This window comes from Mastacembelus armatus, chromosome 6 (assembly GCF_900324485.2).
Source record: "Mastacembelus armatus chromosome 6, fMasArm1.2, whole genome shotgun sequence".
Classification (NCBI taxonomy): domain Eukaryota; kingdom Metazoa; phylum Chordata; class Actinopteri; order Synbranchiformes; family Mastacembelidae; genus Mastacembelus; species Mastacembelus armatus.
Window position 1 is genome coordinate 21,215,146 of NC_046638.1, and position 26,990 is coordinate 21,242,135.

The 26,990-nt window shown below is 40.4% G+C and overlaps 2 protein-coding genes across 4 annotated transcripts; one reads left to right on the forward strand and one right to left on the reverse strand.

The window, feature by feature from the left end:
- Positions 1-1,600: 1,600 nt before the first annotated feature.
- Positions 1,601-16,386, reverse strand: hrasb (HRas proto-oncogene, GTPase b). Its single transcript, XM_026310818.1, has 6 exons — positions 16,105-16,386; positions 8,467-8,610; positions 7,437-7,615; positions 5,729-5,888; positions 4,861-4,985; positions 1,601-4,376 (listed from the first exon to the last, which is right to left on the reverse strand). Exons 2-5 carry the CDS (start codon positions 8,575-8,577, stop codon positions 4,866-4,868), a joined length of 570 nt encoding a protein of 189 aa, XP_026166603.1. The 5' UTR covers positions 8,578-8,610; positions 16,105-16,386; the 3' UTR covers positions 1,601-4,376; positions 4,861-4,865.
- A 716-nt stretch (positions 16,387-17,102) lies between these two features.
- On the forward strand, positions 17,103-26,079 carry lrrc56 (leucine rich repeat containing 56). 3 transcript variants are annotated; one of them, XM_026310438.1, is made up of 13 exons: positions 17,103-17,199; positions 17,415-17,592; positions 17,826-17,913; positions 18,468-18,528; positions 19,472-19,568; positions 20,037-20,234; positions 22,683-22,860; positions 22,962-23,192; positions 23,465-23,532; positions 24,078-24,220; positions 24,482-24,684; positions 24,872-25,223; positions 25,408-26,079. In XM_026310438.1, exons 2-13 carry the CDS (start codon positions 17,428-17,430, stop codon positions 25,571-25,573), a joined length of 1,950 nt encoding a protein of 649 aa, XP_026166223.1. In that variant the 5' UTR covers positions 17,103-17,199; positions 17,415-17,427; the 3' UTR covers positions 25,574-26,079. The 3 variants fall into 3 exon arrangements, with proteins under 3 accessions (XP_026166223.1, XP_026166224.1, XP_026166225.1); XM_026310439.1 differs by lacking the exon at positions 20,037-20,234; XM_026310440.1 differs by lacking the exons at positions 20,037-20,234; positions 22,683-22,860 and having other exon boundaries at positions 19,474-19,568.
- The last annotated feature ends 911 nt before the right edge of the window (positions 26,080-26,990 follow it).

Here is a 26,990-nt window from a genome sequence, read left to right on the forward strand (position 1 = left end):
ATGCCATATCAGTATTAATAATGATCATTTATGACCAGTATAAAAGCAATTCTTTGGTTGTTTTTGCAATGGTACAATGTCATATATCCCACCAGGATCAATATTAGGAGCCTCCTACTAATGTGTGGATACATAAGGTTTTACATCTAATCAGCTCTCATTACAATGTTTGCAAAGTACTATCATTATGGCCTGTAGCCTCTGTCAACATATATACATATACACACATATATATATATATATATATATATGTGGAGTTATTGAGCTGCTTTCATTCATTCTACAGTATTTCCTGCTTACTCCGCCTGCTTGTCCTAGTTGCAGGAAGTCACTTAAACATACACATATATGCACACACACTATTTTCTGTATGATACAGTTGCTGTGGGAAACATCGCTGAGTTCACCTATACAACCTGAAATGTTTCACTGCTGGTTGTAAAACTCAACATTTATGACTGACCTTTGATCTTTCACCACAGCTGCCTTATCAGCTTGTCACACAAACAGGGAAAATATTTGCCCCGGACATTCATAAACAGATGGGTTAAAATTTTTTAAAAACCCAACATAGCATTGTGCCAGCATGTGCCACCAGAACAGTCTCAGTACACCCCAACTGGGCTGAGATCTGATGGCTGGGAAGGCAAATGTCAAACCACTGATTTGCATTGCCCTTCCTTAAGGAGACAAGTGGGTCCAAAACATGCCAGCAAAATGATGCCCACAATTCAATTCATTTCTACTTATTTGTAGAGCTGCAAAACAAAACAAATCCCTTATGATCAAGAGATAGTGGAAAGGAAACACTCCTTTCAAAAGAAGAGACCTTCAACAGAATCAGGCTCAGTTTGGGCGGCCATCTGCCTCAACTGGTTGGGGTGAGTGGTAGAGAGAGAAAAGAACAGCAACAATAAACAACAGAGAAACACCATGCAGGTCGGTGGGGTCAGAAAGTGAATACAAACTACAGGAGAGCGAAGTCATAAAGCTAATGACATTCAATGGTGGCATATAAATGCATAAGCCGCAGTTTCAGACTTACCTTTAATTTGTTAACTGTCTGTACTTCTTTTGCATTTAGCTGAAAAAATTTTGTTTGGCCCTGTGATGGACTGGTGACCTGTCCAGGGTGTACCCCTTTCACCTTTCACCCAAAGAGAGCTGGGATAGGCTCCAGCAAATCCCTGTGACCCTGGTTAGGAATAAGCAAGTATAGATTATGGATGGATATTCTAGTGGGTATAATGAAACACTTTACTTGGTATTGCATTTTCTAAATCTTTGTTTTGCCTTTTAATACATGCATTCGTTCTGTAGTTAATCATTTTGTTGAAACAGACCACACCAACACAGAGGTATAGTGTATTGGGAATGGCACCCTAAAGCAGTTTTATACTAAATGAATGCAGTGCCAATCAGTTGTAATTATATGTAACGTGCTGTATAATACTACATACTATGCAAAAGAAGAGTTTTGTTTGTTGTGAAAAATGTCCCCTTCCATAGGTGACACTGTCAAACAATACACAAGACAGTCTGTAGATGGCAGCAAGTCTTAAATTTATGTGAAAGTTTGATAGTTAAGGGACCAAGACAGTTTAATCTTGACATCTTTATTCCTGTCCTTCAATACATCTGCCACATTTTCAGAGTAAATACATCTTAAATAGCTAAACAGTTAACATTTTCACAAACTCCTTCCACACTTCCATTCCAAAGTTTTCCAGGGGAGAAACAAACTCTTGCACCCACTCTTACCTAAATGCAAGAACTCCCAATAATCCATCCAGTCTTTGTCATGCTCACCAGGTTTTCTGACATATACACTTGGACATGTATGATGGATTATCCCTGTGGAAATGTGACACTGATGTTCTAATGCAATGGGAATTTAAATGCATAGATTTGTGGAATTCTATGGTTTAATTAATGTACTAGTTAAAGATGGACAGGGAGAGGACAAGCATACTCTCAGGACTGTTATTACATGTTCCACACTCTTTCTAGTAACAGAACTGAAGATAGTGGGTAAAAAATAAAAGTTAGGAACAACACAGTCAAAAGTGGGACCAAGGATCAACCCCTGCATTATTTCAATATTGTAAATTTTAGACATGAGGCCTTTTTCAAGGGATACTTGAACACATTCACATTTCATATACTTCCTCCAAGCAGAGAAATGAACATTAACTGATAGCCACTGTCATCCACACAGTAACTAGACAGATCATATTTTTCAAGCCACACTATAAGTGAAAAGAATAAACTTTTAACTGTACAAAATCAATAAAAAATAAAACCATTTTGTTGACAAACATTTAAAGCCTTTCATGGAAGAGGTCTGGGATATCTGAGGTTTGCATCTGCATCTCATCTGTTATTAAAATGTTTTTGTAGTGTCTGGAACTCCATACAGCATCATACCTGACCAATTCTCTGACCTGTTAAAAGTATATCTGGATTAGAATTAGCAAATTTATAGTAATTCCCATCACATATTATAATGCAGAGGAAATAAAACTTCATATGGACACAGACGCATGAAAAGTTGGCTCCTACTGGGCGTTGCCTGTAACTTTTGTTGTTTTTTTTCAGTGGTGTTACACAGAACCACATTCAGACTTGCATGCCTACATTTACACCCCCCACCCCCTTTTTAAAATCAGTCTAGTGTTTTTAAGGGTTGTCCTGCCTTTCAAATTCTATACAGCACACATCTAAACTCAACACATTTGTATGTTTTTAGTTGCACACATAATCAAACATAAACAAAACCGTACAGCAAACAAACAATTTCCTCAGGTCAAGCTTGCTGCATACAGTACGTGAGGTACAAACTAGCTAACAGATAAGGCAAAGTAATCACAGAGCACTCTTTTTCATTTAGGCAGCACATTAATGCAGTTGTGGAGAGCACAAGCTGGTCAGTGTTTAGAAATGAATCAATGCACTCCCATAACCCAATATTCATCACATATTACACACAATAGTCCCACATGTACAGCAAATATGTTTCTGACATGGTAGCACCTGACCTGTTATTGTTCCATTAAAAAGCTGAGGTGTTTGAGAAGGAGGACCAGGTTGAGGATAGTATGGTGTGTGTGGAGAAAACAAAGTTCAACTTGTGCGTTACACTCTGCAAAGCTAACTGATGACATCCCAGGTTTGCAGGAATGTTAGAGGAGACCTTCCTGGACCCTGATTCCTGAGCCTTATTAACCACAAGGAGTGATTCTTGCAATCTAAAAAGAACTGCTACCAGCAAGACTGAAATGAAAGCAGGAAGTATCTAAAACCATAATCATCCACTCTAACTATGAGGGTTTCCTCCTATTCTATGGGTAACCTCTCCAGTTTTACCAACAGCAAAGATGACATCTACATTTTCATGCACTGTACCTTTACTTCCTAAACCAAAGTAAAACAGCAAAACAAGTAGTCATGAGAGGTGGTTTATTCCCAACACATTGTGTAAATTGGACAATAAAGAATCCTATTGCACCAGAACCTACGTACACTAGTCATCACTATCATTATTTCACAAACACAGCTCTTAGCAAAGAAACATCTGGAGGGAGAGGTGGCAGTTTTTTTCTGGAAATTTATCTCTTTAAATTCTCCTTTCATATCTGTCCTGTAAAGGAATTTTAACTACTTCAGGCAGGTCATGAAAATGTCAATACCATCTGAAATGAACATTCTTGCTCACATAGTGCTCAATGGCTTTCAAACGCAAAAAATGTATCCAAAACTTTTATAAAAAAGACCTTTACATCTCAGCTAACTGTTAAACAACAAATATTCATTCCCACGTCAGCCTTCACCTGCTGTATTCAGTGTAATGAAGGGACAACACTGCCATTCAGGGAAACTAATCAGTGGAATGGGATAGGGGCATATATTTATGTAAGAGGTGTCGGGGTAACGAAATGTCCATTCCAGTCCTTTGCATTAAAGTTAATCAGTCCTTCCAGTGGGCAGGCAGGGGGAGTGGACTTAGGCTTTCAAGGCAGGAGGGTGGTCCATGACACCCCCTTTAAGACCAGTGTTGAGACTGAAAACAATAAGTTAGCAGGAAACCTGTGGAGCTACCCAGTGAGACCTCACTGGAGTTGACAAAGAGTCATTAGTGGTGTTGCTCACAAGTCAAAAGGCTAGTTCAACTAGCCACCTAGGCAACAATCCAAAATCCTCCTCTCCACAAAGGTTTATGGTTCAGTCAGCTCTGGTGGTTTTCTTGAGAGCTTTTGCTTCTATCGTCTTCTTTTGAAAAAGTGTATATTTCATCATCGAGTTGTTTTATCTTTCTGTCTTCAAGTCCATGCTGCCACTATGCACTTTAGCATTTCTCCTCAACATGCAACAGTCAGCTGCAGAATGAAATGACAAGAAAGGCATAGATGTTAGTTCCATTTTGTTGTTTCTGAGAGATATAAGACAGATCTAAACTCAACCACAATACTGACTATAATATCATTAACTCAGAAATTTCACAGTAAAAAGTAGTGGCCATAGTGTGCACACTATTATCTCTTAGCAATCCCACAATGCAATGCTACATTTTACAGATGAGAAAATCACCACTGAGATGCTCTACAGCTGTTAGTGATGACACAACATGACAATGATTAGTGGGTGTCAAAAATCAGAATTTACTGCAGACTACCGAGTGCATAATTGTGTGTACACTGAATTAGTGAATGACGGGAGTGACTTTTGGACTTAGCCATTGTTTCACGTATTTACTTACGTACTTACAATCAACAATCCTATACACAAAAACATGACTTTTGACAGAACAATTTGGAGACGTCCCATATTACTGTGCTGTAAAAGGAAAAAAGAAAGTCTCACCTGCATCACGAAACCACACAGCGACAGCTCATACAGTCCTGACCGCTCTCATCAGGTGGGTTCAGTTTCCTCAACTTATGCTGTCTGATCTCTCTAACTAATGTGTAGAAGGCATCCTCTACTCCCTATAAACACACAAAGTTACAGAGGGATCAGAGCAATGTGGTCAATTATAAGGAGGATACATCGCATGCACTTATAAGTGCAATTAAACCTCTCAGCCATGCACACCACTCAAGAGTCTTTGCCACATTAACCATGGCAACACTTATCTTTTCAGACACTGTTAATCAAGAAATCGAAATGACTAAAAACAGGTCATCACTTATTTCTTTGCATACTGTTTTAATCTGAATGACAGACATACTGCAGGATTAATGATGAGCAGCAGAGTCTGTGTGTACCTACATAAAGTGTGAGTGAGTCAGAGACAGTGGGAGCTGTACAGCAACTTGTCCTTATGAGGCTTTTCAAATAATGTAGCTCTGTTCTTAAGCCGAGGTAACCTGGCTATGAGTCATTGCCTGCAGCATAATAAAATGTTCCCTGCAACACAAATCACATCATACCACAGGCAATTCACTGCTCTTCATGGGCATGAATACACATGAAAAACGTAAAAAGAAATAGCCCATGGTGGAACACTGCCGTATTGAATACAGTATGGCGCATCACGAGGGTTTGGGATCAGAGTTTGAGCTTTGCAAAGACCGGAGTTTTACGGAATTTTTATTTATTTATTTATTTATTATTTACACCTGTTTGCAATTGATTACATATTAATTTGAAATGCAAAAAAGAGAAAAAAAAATAGTTTTCTTCTATCAGAGTGAATCTGTAGTAGGTGGGTATGGACTTCACTGCCTACCTGTCGTGTCTTAGCAGAGGTCTCAATATATGGGATGCCATAGGAGCGGGCAAGTTCCTGGGCTTGCCGTGTGTCCACCGTGCGTGCCGGGAGGTCACATTTGTTTCCCACAAGCACCATGGGAACATCGTCTGAGTCCTTCACGCGCTTAATCTGTTCTCTGTGAATTGCAAAACAAGAAAACTATAGTTGACATTTAATTTGCAAAACTTTGCCTCTTTGTTTCCTTAACTCTGTATTTAACCATATCTGTCATATATTGGATTCTTCCTGCCTCACAAACAACAGTAGCTCCATCACTGGAGAGCCAACCACCCAGGGAGCTCTAGGACCCTGAGGAAGAGCCTGGGCCCGCCAGAGCTGGGCTATGCTGTGCTGTGCTGCACTGCTGAAGGAGGGAGGTGGAGAGGAAGAGAGAGGGGGAGGGATGGACAACAGGCAGGCAGCAAACAGCATTACCTCATCACTACAGCAGCCAGTGCTGAACGCCAGGCAGCCAGGGGGGAACTGAGTGAGACGAGTGGGCCAGGTCAATCAGATCAGCCCTTCTTCTTCCACCACCACAATACAGAAGGATGCATCCACTACAGTAAGCTCTGTCTATCTGCAGTCAATGCAGCTAATACTGTTTATGACCACACTTGAGCAAGCTGTGAGTGTTGATGGCACAGCTGATACCTTGGTTAGACTATAGAGTTATATGTTGTTCAGATTTGTATTTCAAGTTTAACTGATGTATTTAAAAAAATGCAAACAAACACCAAAAGCACACATAATCATTATCAAGAAGGAATATTCTTGATTATTAAAGAAATTAAAGAAAAGAAACCAAGACACACTGGAGAGTTTAAAGCAGGTGCCATGTTGTGTCACCATGTTGTGCCAACAGTGGAGATGTTTAGCAAAAAATCCCTGAATCTCTGCTAGAAACATAGACAACAGATCTTTAAATAACTTTATAGCTCTAACTTGGCCACTGCATATTCTTACGCCCAGCCAAAGATCCATGCATGCTTTAACAAGTTGCACAATGGTTCAACACTGATACCAGCAGTTGTGTTAGCAGAGCCCAAAAAGAAGGTTGCAATTGCAGCAAGCCAAACAAATGAGTGTAATAAACTGAGAAACCCTTGCAAAACTGTGAAGGAACTGACAAACATAATCTGCAGCCTCTTTTATTTCCCACGTCCAAGACTGGCAAGTGTGTTTTTAATGTGGGGAGGAAGACAAAATGTGCCAAGGAGAGGGAACTCTGTCATCTCCAGCTGAGTCCCACCACTGCCTTTCTCCTTCCCTGTCCTTGGAAGTCCTACCTCTCCCTGTTCCTCTAATTGAGTCAGGATCGATTTCATTGGCATCATGCTCTAATCCTCCAACTGGGGGCTAAGCTTTCTTTAGCCGTGTTAAACACTACAGCATGACATCACCCCACTACTGCAGAGAGCTGGCACATACACATACACACCCCTCTCCCTACAGACCTCATGGGAATCCTTGCAACACATACTGTTTATACAAATACACATAATCAGAACCACAAAAGAGAACTAAAAGAATTTTGTGTCTGAGCTCCACCCTGACTAGACTGTGACCTGTCCAGCATTTACACATCTACAGGTCACATCTTTGCAGATCTGCAATATCAACGTGTAATATCAGTCTTCATTTTTTATGTCATCCGCTATACATCTTTCCTTAAAACCCACACCTGTACTGGTGAATGTCCTCAAAAGACTTGGTGTTGTTGATGGCAAAGACACAGAGGAAGCCCTCCCCTGTTCTCATATACTGGTCCCTCATGGCGCTGTACTCCTCCTGACCTGCAGTGTCCAGGATGTCCAGCAGGCAGGTCTCCCCATCAATCACAACTTGTTTCCTGTACGAGTCCTGCAAACAAAACAGGAGAAATTCCAACATTTAAAGAGGTGGTACAAAAAAGGGTATTTAAAAAAAAGGGTCTAATAAAAATTAGACAATGCTGGATTTGAGGTGACTGTGGGCCAATCACTATCACGGCTGAGGATGGCACATTCTTGGTCACACGGTGCTATGCAGCATGTGCATATAAGACACAGAGCTATAATGTTGATTGAAGATATATTGTATTAACTGTTATCTATTAATAATTCTCTTTAAACGTCCAGGTCAAATGAATATCAAGACATCAGAGGCACAGGGTATTGCAGCCAATGTTTAGCTTTCCAACACAGCCACAAAAACATGGAGTGCTGTCTCTTTGTTTGTTAGAGCATAGGGGCTAGGAATGCAAATACACAAAAAGGACATTGTTTGGCCAGAAGCAGGCGTGGTGAGAAAGAGAGGGAGAGTGGAGACAGGGAAGGGGAAAAGGAGAGAAAAGAGGGGAAACAGTGCCAATGGCTTCCCTCTACTTGCAATATCTGCAATGTCTTTCAGTGTCTTATTTTCAGTGATGAAGTATTTCTTGTCAAAACAAAATGAAGAATTTCTTCCTGAACTGACCATTTAGGGAACTACCACAGCATTTAATTAATTAAATGGACTTGGTTTAGACAGTATTTGCAGTAATTGTGGGCTTGTACACTTCTATGAAATGTGTAAATTCAAGCATGCACTTCTACTACACAGGTATAAAAGTGGAGGGCAGGAGGAAAATGTTTTTTTTTTAAGCAATATGTTCAATTTGCCTACTCACACTAACAATCAAAATGCTTCCCAGGAGACTAATAATGTGCAGAAAATGCATAAGAGAGCTGTACCTCTATGGTGGGGTCATACTCATCCACAAAGTGGTTCTGGATGAGCTGGATGGTGAGTGCACTCTTGCCCACACCTCCAGCCCCCACCACCACCAGCTTATACTCCGTCATCTTTGCTGCTGCCGTTCACCACACACACCGCAGCTGGAGAGAAGAAAGAAAGCAGAAAAAGGTGTAGGTTAGCACATTGACAACAAGCAGAACCCCTGACATGCACAAAGCTTTGAGACACATTATTCTCTGCCAGTGGATTTCCAGTGATGCAGTGCACAGCCAGTGTCACAGACAAAACATACGTATTACTATTACTGCCCAGTGGTGAGAAATGTCACTGGCTTGTGTGTGCATGGTGGAGAGTGTGTGTAGTGGGGGCTGTGGTTGAGACCCTCAAAAGGGAATGTGAAAAATGTGCTGAAGGTACTCAATGTTCCAATCCTCTTCTGCTCAGCGTGAACAGCAGAGTGTGTGAGACAGAGCTAGAAAGACAGTAAGGGAGAAGAAGGAGGGGCATGGCACTAGCAGGCTGATCCTCATCACTCAGGCTTCATGTTACTGATGCTGAGCTTTGAACTCAAGGTATGAAACACCACTGCTGAAATGATCAGTTTAAAAACAAAACATAAAATTAGCCCAAAGACAACATCACATTAAACAGAGCTTTTAAAGGAACTAAAAAGTAAAAAGTAAAATATTTTTGAGGATCTGAGCACATTTACCTTTCAACAATAAGTTAAATAAATTCACTATTGCTAACAAAGCTTGGCTATTGTCATGTCTCTTGTTGGTTTGCCTTGGTAGATCCATAGGGATCAATCCATAGCAACAGAACATGGGCCTAAAAGAGGATTTTATGACTCCAGGTGTGGCTGCAGTTACCCTCTATGGACTCACTGAACCCACTTAATAGGTCTAGTCGATCTAACAGGGCAGTCCTGACTATAAATCAAGGCATGTTATTAAAGAAACATGACAGTCTCCTGAGAAAACATAAGTGATATCCATTTTCTAAAGGCTAAAAAAACATACACAACACAAGTAAACAATACCTTCATAAAATTTATGGATCTGGGGGGTATATGAGAACAAAATAGATAAAGCAAAGCAGTTTCAATCCTGAGAGGTCCCTTTTACAGTACAATTGTAACTTTAAAGAGCATGCAAATTTGGATAAATTATGAAAAACATGAAGTGACATTCGGTTCAAAAGACATTTTGGGCCTTTGGGTGGGTATTTGAAATTTACACCTAAGAAATTGTTTGTGAAAAGCAGGTCTTGAAATCTTTGAGTTGTGCTAAGTATTCTTTATTCCTCATGTCTAAACTACATTTGTGTAAATTATATGGAATTGCTTCAACATGTTAGTCAACAACTGACTTACAGTAACAAACATAGCTACAAGTTATCAACCTCTCATCTAATCTGAATTTTACCAGAAACTCAAGGTGTGTTTAATACATGTAGGAAATTTTCTGAAACACTGATAATATAATTGACCACAAGCTTAACTAATAAGTCAGCTGGACCAGATGTGCACACACGCACGCACGCACGCACGCACGCACGCACACACGCACACACGCACACACGCACACACGCACACACACACACACACACACACAGTAGTCATATGGGTGTTTCCACTACAGACAGCGGCAAAGTATGACTCGGCTCACTGCAAATTTACCAAAACATTTATGATCTAAAACTGACCTGATATCAGTCCTGGAAAGTCATGAAACCAATATGAAAATTTCACAATATTAAGTTCAATGTAATCGCAGAAACGTCCCATGGTTACAGCTTCTGTCTGACATCATGTAGATGATGTGTTTTCAGGTGATGTCATCTTTTCCACTTTCAACAAAATCGTACAGCAATTCAATCAGAATCATATTATCCTCTGTTTGACACTTTTATATTAGAAACAGCTCATATGGGGTTAATCTCAACCTGCTCGTCAATTTTGCTCAGTGTTCTTTAAGACAGCTGGAGAAAATAACTAACTTGCCACAGTGTGTAATCACTTTTCACATTTCCAGTTTTACCTTCTTCATTGAACCAACTATCACTAACATAAAATGCCCTCCACGCACAGGTGCTTCAGAAAGTAGATTCCTTCACTCTTTATTGTGTTGTAGATTTACCGTAATCAACCGAAAAACTAAAAGCTTTCATTTACAAAAGTATTCAGACCCTTAATTCAATGCTGTGCAAAAGCCACTTGGGCAGCATTTGCAATTTTGAGTCTTCTTGGATAAATCTCTACAAGCTTTGAACACCTGGATTTGAGCCCATCCTGGCAAATCCTGACTGAAATCAGACTGAATGGGAAGTGTCTGTGAACTGCCACCCAACAGTCTCATGTCATGTGCACTCTGTATTTGGCTGCATTCATCCTCCCTCAGTTCTGACCAATCTCTGTCCCTGCTGCTGAGCAACACCCTCATAGCATGATGCTGCCACCGGCCTGCTTCAATGTAGGGATGGCATTAACCAGGTCATTAGCAGAGCCAGTGTTGTAAAATCAATTCAGTCTGCCAGTGCTGGTGTAAATTCATAAGTAGAACAACACACATAACACAATAACGTGTGCAAAAATGAAACTCCTTGCTTACTCAAAAGCTGTGAACATCAGTGCTTTAGCCGCCCTGATCAAAACATACACACCCTCTCTCTCTTGTGCTTTATTCGCCTAATGGAGCACAAATGGCAGCCAAAGCACATTTTAAACTTGATTTAGAGAAAGAGAGGAGTAACAGGTAACAGGTGTCCAGCCTCTGGACAGTTTAATGAAAAGACAACTTGCCAAAGCTCTAAACCTAATTCAGTCGTGCAGAGTCAAAGGTATCGGACATGCCCCAAAATTTGCTTCTGGGTGTGGTGATGTATTAATAGAAGCTACTTCTGTAAAAGTGTCTGTTTGTGTTATTTGTGTCTAAAGTGTGTGACTGTGCTGATGTAGGGAAGACTAAGATCAGCCTAAAATAAGACTGATTCACAGATGTTAATGATTGACTGAAATGCAGACTTACTAACTGAGGACACAGCTGTTTAGCTGCTTTTATTTAATCACATTTGGTCCCATTAGCTATGGTTGTTGAACAGGTAGCTCTGAACACCATCACCAACATCAATGTCTTCCTTGTAACACCCTTACTTATAATCCTCAAGAACAACAGGAAGGGAATTATCTTGACCTTTCAATCTTGAGGCCAAACATGTAACTTCCTTTTCCCACACTGTAAATAAATCAACCTGGTATACAGTGCAGCTTGCTGTGGCAGGGGTAGAGACCTTGGCAGACCTGCAGAGTCAGCCTCGCTCCTCAGAGCACACTCTAACCAAATGTACAGCAGCTTGTGCAAGTGGACAGATGCTGAAACACCTTTGGCTTCAAGCTCAAGACAGGGCAAATATTGACATCAGGACTCATCAGGAAACACTGGAGTGTTGGAACAGTTAGCATCTGTTAGCAACATGGACACAAAATACAACATGATACACAGGTTACTGGGATTAGAAAAGGCAGCATTTTACTGATTACCATTTCATCTATAAATTGCCAGAAAATTGTGGAAGTGAAACCGAGTATTAGCTGAGCCAAGTCTTAACACTCAAACATGAAACACATATTGGATATCATTAGCAACCCATCAAATGGGTTCCTGAGTAGACCTGTATGTTGGTTTTAGCATGTTTCTATCTAAGAGATTAGCAAACACATTTTTGATTGACATTTTCACACACACAAAAAAAATTCACACTTAGCTGAAAAGAGTAGAAGGATGAGCAGTACTTCATGCGGGGGATGTGATTTAAATTGCAGGAGGACCAGTGAGTCCAGTGAAAAGGTCAGTTCAGATGTAATTACTACTGGGAAGAGGGTAAGAAAAATTACCCACATACAATCCATGTTGGGTTAGAATCACTGGCCAGTGCAGGTTATGTTAAAATGGCTTTATTTCACTTCCCCTACAGAAATAAATCCTGTCCGAATGGGGCTTAAGTAATAACAAATGGTAGTAGAAATGCCTAAATACTTATTACAGACTTACTTTTGAGCTTAGTCTTACCAAACTAAGGAACCCTTATTAAAAATGTCTGTTAAAAACTAGATATTGTCATACATGTCATTTTAAAATTCTGAAATACTATTACCAGCATCAAAAAGCCAAGCTTTATAATCAGTACTGTCAAATTTTCTTCATAAAACGCTTAATTAAATTGACTTATCATATTATTTTATTAAAATTGATGACATACTTTCTATTGATGGACCAATTGATCAACACACACACAAATAAAAACAAAAAGAGATTGACACCTGCACTCTCCCAAACACCCACATATCTCCAGATCCTGACATGGCTGGTTACTGCAATTCCTCTAAATACCAGGTCTCAAGTGTACACCTGCCATATAATTGAAATTTACAGCCTAAAATGCAAATTCAACATGCACATGCCCACTACTGAGAGCCTGGAGGAAGGAAAACAGACAGCCGTGTCATCTCCTCTCAAAGTAGGCCATGTCAGCAGCTGATTAATAATCCACACATACATATGGAGATGAACAGCAAAATGAATCATTAATAGAGATACTGTCGCTTTCTTAGAGTGACTTGTTGTCAGTAGGGGCTCACACTGAGCTGGTCTTTCTGCAGATAGAAAGGAAGGATGAGAACACACTCATCCCACCACATCGATGTTTGTACATTTCAACCACACATAGCGATGTACCATAAAACTTTTTCTGTTTTAGACAGTTATTCTACTGTTAAAGCAATACCACATCCCCACATTTTTCTCTGTACTCCTACATATGTGCGTACACACGTGACTTTTTACATGCATGATTATTTTTGCCGGCTATAGCTACAGGCTTGCTCACAACTTAGTGACTGTCCTATTTCAAAGTCCCCAAAATTTTTACATGGCCACTTTCTTCTTAATAAAGGAGCTCTATACAGTACTGTATGTGTTTACAGTTATTTATAGTTCATCACCCTGGCAATTTAACAGCTCATTTTGAAACCCTAGAGCCCTGCCTGAACCAAGAGGATAATCTTACACGACATCTTTCGGAGGGTGGCAGCACAGAGCAGTGACAGGGGTGATGGGAGGGGGTGTCTGAAGGTGAGAGAGGCAGAGGGCTACTCTTACTACTAGGTGCAAAGCAAACCATTGGAGGGAGGAGTCAGGGGGGACCTCAGAACTGAAGAATTAATTAAGAAATCAATAATGTAATCAATAAAATGCTCAACTTTCTCCAAGTCCAGTTTCTCCTCAGGTAATCCAGGTGTATGGCTCTTTAATGACAGTCAATAATCTTTACTTTCTCTGTGATTCATCCTAACCGGGGAAACATCGCTTCAACAGAAACAATACAAGGAGGATGGGACATGAATGGCCATCTTCCCTGACAATCGTTCTGTTCTCCTTTAAAGTGCTTAATTGTTTAAAGGATCCATACTGACAGCGCCACAAGTCCACTGCAGAGATAATAGATTTTTAATGGAGAGATGATGGTAAGGAGACCCCCCTAGGGAGGTATCATGGGCGAACACTGAGACTCCAAGACTCATCCTAGAGTCCTGATAGCCCACAGCACCCTCCCACTGCTGTCCAATGACATCATCCTCCTTAACAGCATCCAAATGTAAGTGTTGACCAGCAGCTGACTAATCATTATTCTGCTCTCTTAGGCTAATGAAACACAAGCAAGTCTTACATTAAAGAAATTTTCATCATAAAATCTACCAGATAGATCAACTTGTTAGACTACTGAACATGGGACTATCGCACTCTCTTGAGAAAAGCCACATTTAATAAACAGGCATTTTATTCCTTACAAACATTTAGCCGGATAATTTCTGTGTGACTCTGCGTATTTGTGTGCATGTTTAAACAAGCTGCTCTTCAAGGCACTGGTGTCCGAGTGACCTTTTCCCTACTGGGTCATCCTTTTAGCGCATCGGGCAGGGTCAGACAGTGGGAGCAGCAGCAGAGATGAAAAGCCCAGCTGACCTCCACACAAAGGGCTGCCAGCTAGAGGAGCCATGAGACTTATCAGCAGACACCAAACACCCCAAAACTCACCAGCAGTCTTTTTTTTTCATTGGCAACCAAAAGAATAGGTGACCATTTGTTTCAGTATGTGTTAAAGTAAATGTGAAAATACTGAAATACAAAAAACCCACAGAATGGCTCGCATAAACAAAGCTGCCAGTCAACCTGCAGAAGTTCCCACCCAATGCTCTGTCAGTAATCCATAGAAATAAATCTATCACACAAACCCTCTTTAGAATTAAATTAGGACCAAAGACTATATCAAGTCAGGAATATGACAGAGCTTAACATGAAAAAAACAAAAAACAAAAAACAAAAAAACAAAATCAAATCTGCATAAGCCTATCCCGAGCCAAGCCTCCCACCTACAGACCACAAGTAAATCCCTACAGATGAAAGCAATATAAAAAGCTGTCATTTGTAAAATCTTGTAAGCACAGCAGTCGCTCTTATTCTGGCATGCAGCTCCACAGCACCCAGGTTACAGATGGTCATAGACAGCAGATTAAAATCACACCTCTATCTCCAGCTGTTTTTTTAGCTCTCTGTATTTTCGCCTTGACTCCTGAAACTACAGACATTGATGTCAAATTCAGAAGACTAACATATAAACATACTAACACTGGACGAAATTTAATGTAATCCAACCAATGTGACTATGAAAAACACTACATGGATGTTACAGGCTCTTCATAGATGATGATATGATCAGCAGCAGTGATGTCAGTGTTAATTATATATGCTATGAACCGACAATAAACACAAAACTGACACTGTTTTCTACATAAGCACAAGCTTAAATGTCTTGATACTTGTATTTATGGTCAATACAATGGATCCCGACAAAGATCCCTGTCAGCTTGTGATGGGTAAAGTGTCTCTTCTCTTGTTTAACAGTCCTTATGGCCATAATTTGAGTTATGGCCATTTATATATTAGTGTTTTCTTTTCAACTTAATACACAGCTTTGATATATTTCAGCGTGGAAATTATTCAGTGGCGGCTTTATAAATGCCTTGTAATGGAATCTAACTTCCGCAGTAATACATTCAGTTTTTACTCAGTGTGACGGGGCGTCACCCTGCTCGTCTGTGTGGCCACTATCGGCAGCAGCGACCTCATACTTAAGACTGTCTTTAAACCAGACAAAAAACAAATGAGACTCGAAAAAGTAAATCCCTCACTATAGCTCTAGTTCATTTCAGTGGCTTCGGTTTCTTTTTCCAGCTCAGACTAGGGGAATCCACGGTCTAACGATAACCAAGTTTCTATACCAATGGAGAATAGATAAATGTTTTTAAAAAACCCTAAGGTATAGATAAAATCCATAACAAATGTCATCCTCCATACAGGAAGCCAGAGGCACAAAGCAACCGTGAGTTGTTTGAGCCCGATAATTCACCGGGCGTGAATTAAAATGTTATGATGGCTGACTAACGTGTTTTAACTGTGCACCGCAATCACCAGCTGTGTCCAAAACACTGAAGCATTTTACAGCACACCTATCATTAGACAAAAACAGCCGTCGCCGACATTATGTCTTCACAGGAATGTGCACTGCATACTTACAACAGGCAGAGGTCTAATTAGCGACAACGGGGATGTTTCGTCTGCCGGGGAAGAAGAAAAAAACCTCTCAACTCTGTTGCCTCTCAGCTACAGCAGAAAGAAACAAAATGTTCTTGGTTTGCTTGTCTTCGTCTTCGAATATCTGCAGCTTATTCTCGCACAAAAAGACTGTGATTTTTCAGCAGCTAAAATGCACCAAGGCATTCATTGGTCCTGGGAGAAATGAGCCCGCGTTAAACAATGTGCTTCCACAGAGAGAGAAGACGGGATGAGGAGTGTGGAGCCCACGCCCAGCTCTATCAAACAGAGACCCGCCCCAGTTACCATGCATGCCACTGCTGCGTTCAAAGGCTGTCGGAAATACAGCGACTCTGACTACCGTATTCATTATTTCATCAAAGTGTACAAAGTGGCGCTTAAATGCGATAGAAAAGAAAATCCACTGGGCATTTGAATGGAGTGATGAAGATCTAGTTTATTTGGCTTTCATCGCTATAGCCACACTTTCGAATGTATTGATGCCACGAGTCAAATCATAATAATTGCATTTGCATTAACGTTAATGTAAAAGCAATTATTTCATCAAAGTGTACAAAGTGGCGCTTAAATGCGATAGAAAAGAAAATCCACTGGGCATTTGAATGGAGTGATGAAGATCTAGTTTATTTGGCTTTCATCGCTATAGCCACACTTTCGAATGTATTGATGCCACGAGTCAAATCATAATAATTGCATTTGCATTAACGTTAATGTAAAAGCTTATATTTTGGTGAAAGCAGCACCAGACCACTGTAGGTGGTTTGAGGTTGCAATATTATTACAAGTGCTAGTATCGTAGGTTGCAAATAAAGATTTGATAGCGGTAGCAATATAGAATAACTATTAACTTGGGTTGACAGGGTTGACATCGAGTCTTACTTAAAGCGTCTCATTCAGACCCAACTGTGGACTACATTTCCCAAAGAGCCAGGGGTCTCGCAGTGCCGTATCCAGGAAGTCGTCTGTGGTTGTCAAGCAAACTTTTGCTTGTAAGCCAAGTGCCCTGAGTGTAAAATGAGTAGTTGTGTCTTTTTAAAGTGCAGTTCTCTGTAACAGGTAAATGGTTTTGAACTAAAACTACATTACGATAGAAGTACATTTCTTTGAGATAGCTGAGAGTGGCAGCTTTTAACCATAGCAATTAACGCTAGTTTGTCAGCTAATGTAACACTAGCGCTTACATAGGCTATGTAAATGGTGTAGGTTACTACATAATTATTGTTAGGAGGCCTTTCGACTATGTTGTTAAGACACTTCCATGTTCGTTTCAGGTGGCCTTGAGAGATGACTTGCTGTCATGGGTCTGTGCCCCAGGAGGTTCGGCCTGGTACAGCACGGGTCCTGGTGACTGAGCTGAGCGGATCAGGCCACTTCAACCCAACTCCTGCCGCGAAACCCTGTGAGGAATCTGAAACAGCAGTGGAGCTTTACCTTTCTCCAGAGAAGCTGGTATGTTTGCACCAGTGGTTTAAGAGTCATTGTCCATACACGTATACTTCATGTAATTTGACTATGTGCACAATAGGTTATCCATTTCTTGATTCACACCACAGGATTTCCATAATTTGTTACAAGTGTTTACTAAAGTAAACACTGAATGATGAAGCTATGCCAAGTAAAGACAAAATCCAGTGTAGTATGTCACCAGAGCTCAGCTGGTATTGTGTTGATGTCCTTCACAGGAGGCACTGTGTGGAGCTCAGGACCTTTCACATGTGACTTCACTGAAACTCTCTGTAGACACACAGGAAAACATTCTGGGTAACTTTGGTAAGATATGCACTCCATCTGGGCATTTACAGGCATCCAGGCATTTACAAACTATAATCCACAGGTACAGCCATTGTATGTTTTGTATGTGTATTCATTACCACTTACTGTTTGTCACTAGTTTTTTTGTTTGTCTAGTGTTCGTTGTGTGAACATAGCCACATACACAGTAACTCCTAATATACTTCAATTCAGATTTAAAACAACATAAGACTGGCATGAATGTTTTACACTAAAGATAATGATGATTCAATAAACAGATCCAGATAAATGAACAAGGAAATTCATAATACATTTTAAAACCACAAAGAAAATCATGAAGCAGAACCTCAGACAAAAACAGACTGCTATGATGTGCAGGGTGTGTCTGTACTGGATTTCCTGTCAGGTGTTCCTACCTGAGTGCCAGATGCCAGAGGAACATCTTCATTATAGTCACTTTTGTCCTCAGAAAATTCTTGATTGCATAACGAGTTCAGGTATGACGTGACTGTCCATACATGTGTGAGCCATGTCTAGCCTGTGATGTCTGTGTTTATCTGATCAACTTGTAGGGGCCTACTTGCCTAGGCTGGCACAGCTGAAAATGAACAACAGCATAATCATGTCAGTAAGGTGAGCATAAAGTTACATAACACAAATGCCATTTTCGTGTTCTCCATGTTTGCTTACTGGTCTGCACACTCAATCTATGGTGACATTACCCCTTGGATATTACAGATTCAAGGCACTCTAAATTCAGAAACCAAAAGTAAGGTTTTGTGATTCACAAAAGCAAATTTGTGCTACGAATGTATGCTTATCATCACAGCATGAGTACACATTATGTACGTGTATAATTACACAGTAAGTCATTTAACCTTGAGCAGTGATAGACCCATGGAGATTACTGTCTCATTTCACACTGGTCACATGTGAGGTCATGAAAGCCATAAAAAGACAGTGCTTTGAAACTGGAAGCCAGGTCAGATGTTATGAGGATTTATACTTGATGGAAAAAGAGTAGTGCGGTTTCAGTGCAAGTGTAGAGCTCTGCTCTACGTCATCTAAGTTTTTCCCATTTCCAATTTGTAAAACAGTAATTCTCTAAAAAGGATACCTGTCCCTCCAGTTCAGGACTGTTCTATTTTGGTTTCTGTAAATGAATTTAGATAGTAAGAAAAATTATATGTATCCCGGATGGGTCACACACACGAGATTGTAAACTGTCTTCATAACAGGACAGGTGGAGAATTATTACCTGGGAGATTACTTAGGGAAAAGTGCGTATAAACAGAAAGTTACAGTGCTGTCTGCTCCACCCGGAGAATAGCAGAGCAGAACCAGCCAGACGTGAACTGCCTCAGATATCATTTCCTGCTATCTGTAGTGCAGAGGGTGTAACAGGGCTGACACTGCCTGGAAGTCTACTGGAAGGGTCAGAGCAGGGGTGTCCTATAGAGGCAGAGGAGAGCCTTGTATATTGGGAAAGAAAAAGAAGCTTCAGTGATCAAAGGACTGGATAGCCTTTACTATAATTCACAGTGTTGTGTAACTCCCTTCCCTGCCTCTTGATTAGAGACCTGGGAACCTCCCTCTCCCACCTGCAAATCCTGTGGATGTCTCACTGCTGCCTACAAGATCTAGGTGGAATTTCTACTTTGATCTCTCTAAAGGTAGAGTTTACAGATGGCAGATCAGCAAATTTTTGGGGGAAACAAAAGCTTTGCATAGTAGAGTTAAGTAAATGTTTCAAAATATGCATATTGATTAAAGAATAGAAAATTAGGGCAATCGTGGACAACCTTTTCATATTGGTTTTTAAATTTGTTTTTATGCATTAGTATAAATTCAACGTGTCACTTTGCACTGGTGACACATTTTCACAGTAGAGTACCAGTGCCACAGGTCATTTCCATGTACTTAGCAAATTTTGATCATTTTTACGTAATGATATAGTTACTAATTAGGCGTGTTGTAATCCTATGATCCCAGTAACTGTGAGATTAGAATATACAATGCCTGTGTGTCTAACATGATACCTTTCTTATTGACTTTGTCTGAGTTTAATGCACTTTCTGTCTGTTAGTATTTCTAATCACACCTTTTCCTTATCTGTCTGTGCTTCCCTTTTCTGTTTTTAGGAGTTGTACATAGCCTATAACAGTGTGTCCGACCTGAGTCAGATTTGTATGTTGGATAGCCTGCAGTTGTTAGATCTGGAAGGGAATGATGTGGATGACTTAGTCCAGGTTCAGTATTTGGGATTATGTGGCGAGCTTCGGACACTTACCCTGGAGGGAAATCCTGTGTGTGTGCGCCCAAACCCCACTGCTACTCAGGTAGGGTAATGTTCTGCTAATGTTGCTAATACCAAAAAACATGTGATATATGTTTGTCAATGTAACACAGATCAGATTTAACTTGCATATGTCTCCCCCAGTCAGGTTTTTTGTCTTTATGATTCAGCACACATGGATATTCAGAAAATAAGCATTGCCCCATAGACAGAGTCACGGAAGTGGTGACATAAGGAGGCTAAGCATTAGCTGCAAAAAGTTATTTGACTGTGCTGTACTTAAGACCAGCAGTTTTTCCGGATCAGCAGTTGTGTCATCATGCAAAAATGTCAATGCAAGATCACTGGATGGAGATATGTGCTCTCTCTGAACTTTAGGCCTACCATATCCAGATGAACCTACTGCAAGCACGCTGATTAAAAAAACACTTAACAAACCTTGGCTCCACACCATTTGGAAGAACCTGTATCAACTAGTGCAAGATTCAGAGCCATGGCAGTCTGGCTAAAGATAAAACACAATAGAGAATGACTGGACCTGAACAAAACTTGAGCAAGGAGCTGGGCAGAGTTCCTGAAAAGGAAGTGTTGAGTTCAGTTGATGTTGTAAAAGCCAACTTGCAAATGCAACTTGTGGTTTGATGTCAGTATCATTCAGTTAGTAGTCTCTCCTGTGCCAGGATGTTGTTAGCCCATATGGTTTGTCAGATAATAACCGAAATGTAATTATTGCGTACTGAGACATGATCTCAACACTGTGTAGCTGGATCTGGACAATGGGAGACCAGGCAGCATCAGAATAATAAAACCTAGCACTCACACATGACAACTTGCATGGAGGGATCATAGCATAGAGATAGTTTGGTATTGATACATTATGGTGCATTTTTTTATTTCATTCAAAATTGGCCAGTAGTTTTATCAATTTGATGTAAATGTCAAGTACACAAAGCAGGTCATCATGGAACTTTTTAGTGATTCGGAGTGCAGCTGAATGTCCAGGGTATAAGGTGCATTTCCACCTTCTGGTGATTCGAGACATACTGTGCTGTGAGGTTTTGTGGGCCACTGTGAATGTGTTTATTTACACCCACCAGCACAGCATTAATTAGGAAACTAGGGTAATGAGGGGAGATGCTGAGCTGAATATGCATTAGGCCTGTGCTTTGTAGTGACTGGGGGCGTTCTTGGGTTTGCTCTCTTGCCAAACTATTACTCCTCTTGCTCTTTCATTCTACCACACACACACACATACACTCACACATCCACTGACTTCCTCTCATTGAGCCTTCCTTCTCTTTTCTCTTTCGTTTCCTCCTTGCCAGCCCTTCACTCTCTCTTTCATTCACTGCATTTGTGTGGTTGTGTGAAGTGCAGGGGTGCCGAGCTCTAATTTGATTGCTCAGTAGCTCAGTGATTTACTGGACTCTCTCTGCTCTCACTCCTTCTCTCTGTGCTGATAAAAAAAAACAGACCCCAGACATTAGCAGTGTTCAGTGTAGACTGTAAAGTAGTAATTTAGTTATTAAGCAGCATTGTTTTACATATTTAAGTTTCACAGATGAATTAGAGCATCATAATGGCCAAAACAGATAAATATAACATAAAGGCTAACTAAAATACATAACTTTAATGTGGCACTAGTAACTATTATATTCAGCATTGCCGTACATTTAGAATACTACTAGGCATACATACTACATAATACTATATTTTACAAATATACTGCATATTTGTTTGACTGTAACTAATGCTTTGTTATTTTAATGTGAGTCAAAATGATGATATGAGTCCCCTGACCTTTCCTGTACAACATGTCTTGGTTCTTTACCACGTGTGACATCATGTAGTTTGCCATTAGACAATGATTTCACTTTTTGATCTAAGTAGTCTATTTATTAAATTACTCTTCTGTTTTACTGTAACAGGCACATAAACAGAAATCACTGCATGACCACAACAGGAACAATTGCACCAGTGATGTTTTCAATTCAGTAGGCAATCCTAAAAAACTGTTACATCATGGACTCATGGATTTAAATACACTGAATGCTAAATGCCAAACATCAGCCATAATTAGATCTGGTTAAAACAGCTTCTTGAATTGAAACCCCTTTGTCTGAAGTTTAAGTCTGAGCTCTGTGATGTTTTATGTAATGAGATAAATTGGAAATCTGGCACAAGTTAGATTCAGATTTTATTCACAGTGCATCAATTGTTATGCATTATTCTTTACTCTAAAGTGCTTGTCATAACAAGTATCAGCTGTGGCATCTATAATAAAGATTTCATTTTGTGGTCTCAGGCTTGAGTACCAATGTAAACACCATGGTGTACATTACTATGCACATAGTAAAGTCAGAGTTTTTTACCGGCCCCTTGTTCTACTACTTGGCTCTTCTCCCATTTATTCCTAGTTTCCCTAAACCACCTGTCTGTCCTTTACATTTCACTGTCTCTCACTTCCCTGTGCTTCCCTTCTTCTGCTCAGACGGCAGACTATAGTTATCGGGTTTCAGTGAGGGAGTTGGTCCCTCAGCTGCATTACCTAGACGATGTAAGGGTGGAGGAGGACAGACTGAGCTGCAGTAGCATCATGGGAGAAGACTGGGCCATTCTCCAAAACTCCATCAGAGACTGCAGCTCCTCTCAGGATGCTACTGATGATGGTGTGTGAGGGTGTTTATGTATATGTTGTTTTGACACAGTCGACACAAACCAGTTAATTACAGCAGTGTATTTAATGGGCCACTCACATTTGTTATTGTAGAGGAGACAGCAGGCAGTACATGTCCTTACAGCAGACCCAGCTCAGCCAGGCGTCCTGCCTCCTGCCGCTCCGGAGTCTGGCCCCTTGTGTCAGCAGGCTCCAGACCCCACACCGGCTCCAGACCCACGACTGCAAACTGGTCTGGGGTTCTCTCTCCTCCTGGATCCAGACCTGGATCTGCAGATTCAGATCTAACAAAACTGGAAGCAGAAACCAGCATCCTAACACATGGTTAGGCACTCCATTGACTGTCATTCAGAATATTTCTCCTATTAGATGTACTACCAGCTGCAGTGTATTAACTTAATCAGTATTATAAACTTTTCTCTGTTGCTGTTTGGTGTCTTGATTAACTCTGTCTCTTCTGGCCAAACTGTTGAGCCATAAGAATGGTTTACATTTTCTGATGAAAATTCACGTCTTTACTCAACAGTGCCACCCAAAGGACTTGCATTGCAGCATTAAAACCTTGAAACCCCTCTCTTATCTGTTGATTTTTGAAGGGGCTGGTAAGATCCTGTTCTGTGGAAACCCAGCACAGGCTATTCGAGCAAGGCGAGAAAAGTTGAGGGTAAAAACATTTTTTTTTCTTTAAAAAAAAAACACTGGTCTATAATTCCTTGCATGTTGCTTCCCATATAGAGAATTTAGTATGCACTTAAAAGCACAAGAAGTTTTATGGGCTTTGACAGGCCAATAAGGCTGTCTGGCACCAGCAGCTCATCTCTTTAATGTCATGTCAGTATAAACAGAAGGAGCTCAGTATTAGCAGGAAGACATAAACCTGAGAGGACATATATGGTGTTGGGAGGACACACAGGACGGAGCTATGTGTAGGATTCAGTAGTGTCAGCAGAACTTAACATGAGCTTTCATTGCCAGTATGGTGTGATATGTCATACTAGCCCATACACACTGCTGCTGTTATTGTGTGTTTCCCACCTTTACCCCCTATTCAGTCTGCACCTCGTTTTTCCTCTCAATCTTGGTCTGAGTGTTAGCTAAGTGTCTATCCATAATTGATGCGTTCAGCTGTTAGGCATCTAGTCCACTGAAACGTTGACCTAGCTTCCTCTCCTAGCATCCTTCTTAATTACCCTGTCTTGTCCCTCATAGACTGCACCCAACCAGTCCACTTTCACACCCCGTGACCTTCCCATTCATGTGCCAGAGCACACATACGACCTTGAGGAGCCTGATGTGAGAGAACGTGAAGATGTGTTTGCTGAGCTTAAAGCTTGGAGGGAGCAGCACAGCAGGTACTAACAACTAATACATCTTTCACACACACTCTGTCACACTCTGTTTCTGTTTTCTCAAGCTGGAAACACCTTAACCTCTATCCTGACAGGACAAGGCATGCGGACTACATAGATTGTAAGGGAAATGTGTACCTACTGTATACTTTTAGGGGACTGGGTATTTAAATGCCTGATGCCTTTAGATCACACATAGTTGGGATTTTAGTTTTCTAGTGTCTAAGGTGGAAATACTAAAAGTTCTTCTACTTTGTTTTTCAGGCGGCTCCAAGTAATAGAAACCGAAAGATTACCACAGATCCTGGCTATTCAGTATAGTGATGATGAGGAGGAGGAGGAAGATGATGATGAAAAAGAAGGTTTTAATGGTATGAAGAAGGACAATAAAGAACACATGGAGGGGATGCACAGTTACAACGTCGATACTGCTTCGCTAGACTCCTCATTCCAGTCTCTTTCCCCAGGTGAATACTCACTTAACGATCATGCTTTTTGTTGCTTTTAAAAACACTAGGAAGATGAAGAATTTAAAAATATGATGATATTCTGTCCACTGTAGCATCTATACTGAAATCAAAGAGAAAACAAATTATATGCAAGAGACAGTAGATTAGAGACAGTAATCAAAGCTACTGAACCTTTTTTTTTCAGTCCTTCATCACAGAGAACCTATATCCCCTGGTGTGGCTCGGCTGTCCCTGTCCACAGACGCCACAATGTCCCCTTTTCCCCCTCTCAGAGCCACAGCAGCTTCTGGTTGTCCTAAGCAACAGGGGATTCGTGCAAGAAGACTTCGACTCAGCAAGGCCAGTTCAGAACATTTATCTTACTCCAGCACAGCAGGGTGCTCCGCTGGGACAGGTATGACAGCAGGAGACACAGACCCAGCAGTCCATGGAGTCCAGCAGGTGACTAGGACCACTGTACCTCTGATATCACAGGCTGCACACAGACCCTACCCACCCCCAACAAGTGCCCTGGGTGAAGGGCTCATGAGTTCATGGTATGGCATATTAAAGGCTACTTTCAAGCATATTGATTTGTATGCATTTATAGAAAAAACAATACATTTTACTTTGCTTTTCATGTTTAAAGGCACTGTTTTTGATTCTTCGATTGATTAACACTTTGTGGTACAGTAAACTTAATTTTCACATAGACCTAAACCAAGGTTCCCTTTCTTTCAGCCTGGCAAAGGATGTATCCTCTGGTCAATCTGGCGACAAGCATCAGATGTCAAAACTCCTGGGCAGACCACCGATTACACGTCCTCACACAGCCAGAGCAGCTTTACAGAAACATCACCAGCAACGCATACTCCAGCCCTGCAGAGGGAGCTCATATCCAGACTGACACCAGAATGGAATGATGTTTGGCTGACTTGTCAGTGATCAGATGCTTAGTGTGTGACCTTTCTATGCCCTTAAAACATTGCACTAATGGGTCATTCTTCACACTTGGTCAAAATCCCACTAACACCATGGTCTGAGGTGGGCTGAAAAAACACAGTTTTGTCATGTTCTCCATATTATTTGGGTCTCAGTAACTTACAAAGATCCATGAAGCTCATAACTCATATTGCTTCAAAACAAGTAACTAAACAAGAACATTGTAGGTTTGAGGACTTGGTATACTAGGATAATCCCTCTTATGCTCAGGCTTTCTGTGGCTACTTTAGCTAAATGAAAACTGAATGTGAAATTGAATTAATACCTTGTATTTGCATTTCTCAGGTTGAAATATTGAATTATAAATCAAATGTCACTTTTTATTTGGAGATTCTACCCAACTTTGATTATTGTTGTTCTCTTGTATCAGTGCAGAGGAGTGAGGTTAATAAAATGTTAAGATTGAATTTAGCTAAGATTTCTTTTGTTGATATTCCTGATATTCATGGTGTAATAATGTAATGTTGCCACTTGAGGGTACTATCGGCAAATATATCAAAAACTCAGATCAAAAAAGCTTTCAAATCCACCACCTTGAAAACAAGATAAAATTAATCATTTTTTGTGTCCACATCTAAGTCAGCATTACTTCAAATAGAGTGTGATTTGAAATATACACAAAGGCATGAAGCATGCAAACTCTGGCCTTTCACACTGCTAAAGATACAATAGGTGGCACATGACACAGATAATGAATTTAAGCAAATGAAGGCAATATATGTTCTGTGACATATCCTGTTGTTTTCCAGGAGCTATGGGTAATTCCCTATCCATTGCACTGTAAAGGACAAGTCAGTCTCATTTTGTTTTGAGACACATTTGTGACTTACAATATTTGGATAGATGACAACCGAAAATCATAGAATCATACCTAAGATCTAAGGGCCATGTAACATTAGCATAGCACTTTGTTTTGAAGCTGTCAGTCTTTTCTGACAGTTTCATCAGTCTTTTCACAGAATTCCATTTGTGGAGAACAGTTCACACTTATGAAGGCACATGCATTAGAAAGCATTCACCATATTTCTGTCATCCACAGTTCAGTTCTTTTCAAGGAAACAGGATCTCAAAAAATTAAAATGAACAAATCTTATTCAGTCTCTAAACCTTGAGAGTAATGCCAATATTCCTCACCACAGTGTTGGAATAAGAGATGAGCACAAGTCAGATAAAGGAATTTTTGATGTGTATCTACACGTAAAGTGTGCATAGGAACTGAACCATGAGACAGGTCTTACATAACATGTTTGTGCATTCCTAGGTTCTCTTTTGATCAGGTAACTGTACCAAGTTTGTCATCTTCTAACACTCCTGCTTCATTC

What these genes read in the sequence shown, in the direction of transcription:
- hrasb (XM_026310818.1), bottom strand. Translation starts at nt 8,577, where the DNA reads ATGACGGAGTATAAGCTGGTGGTGGTGGGGGCTGGAGGTGTGGGCAAG. An exon ending in AGTATGACCCCACCATAGAG is followed by an intron (nt 7,616 to 8,466) that starts GTACAGCTCTCT and finishes TTTTGTTTGCAG; the next exon opens with GACTCGTACAGGAAACAAGT. An exon ending in CCTCTGCTAAGACACGACAG is followed by an intron (nt 4,986 to 5,728) that starts GTAGGCAGTGAA and finishes GTGTGTTTATAG; the next exon opens with GGAGTAGAGGATGCCTTCTA.
- lrrc56 (XM_026310438.1), top strand. Translation starts at nt 17,428, where the DNA reads ATGACTTGCTGTCATGGGTCTGTGCCCCAGGAGGTTCGGCCTGGTACA. An exon ending in AGCATAATCATGTCAGTAAG is followed by an intron (nt 18,529 to 19,471) that starts GTGAGCATAAAG and finishes CCTCTTGATTAG; the next exon opens with AGACCTGGGAACCTCCCTCT. An exon ending in CAAGGCGAGAAAAGTTGAGG is followed by an intron (nt 23,533 to 24,077) that starts GTAAAAACATTT and finishes TGTCCCTCATAG; the next exon opens with ACTGCACCCAACCAGTCCAC.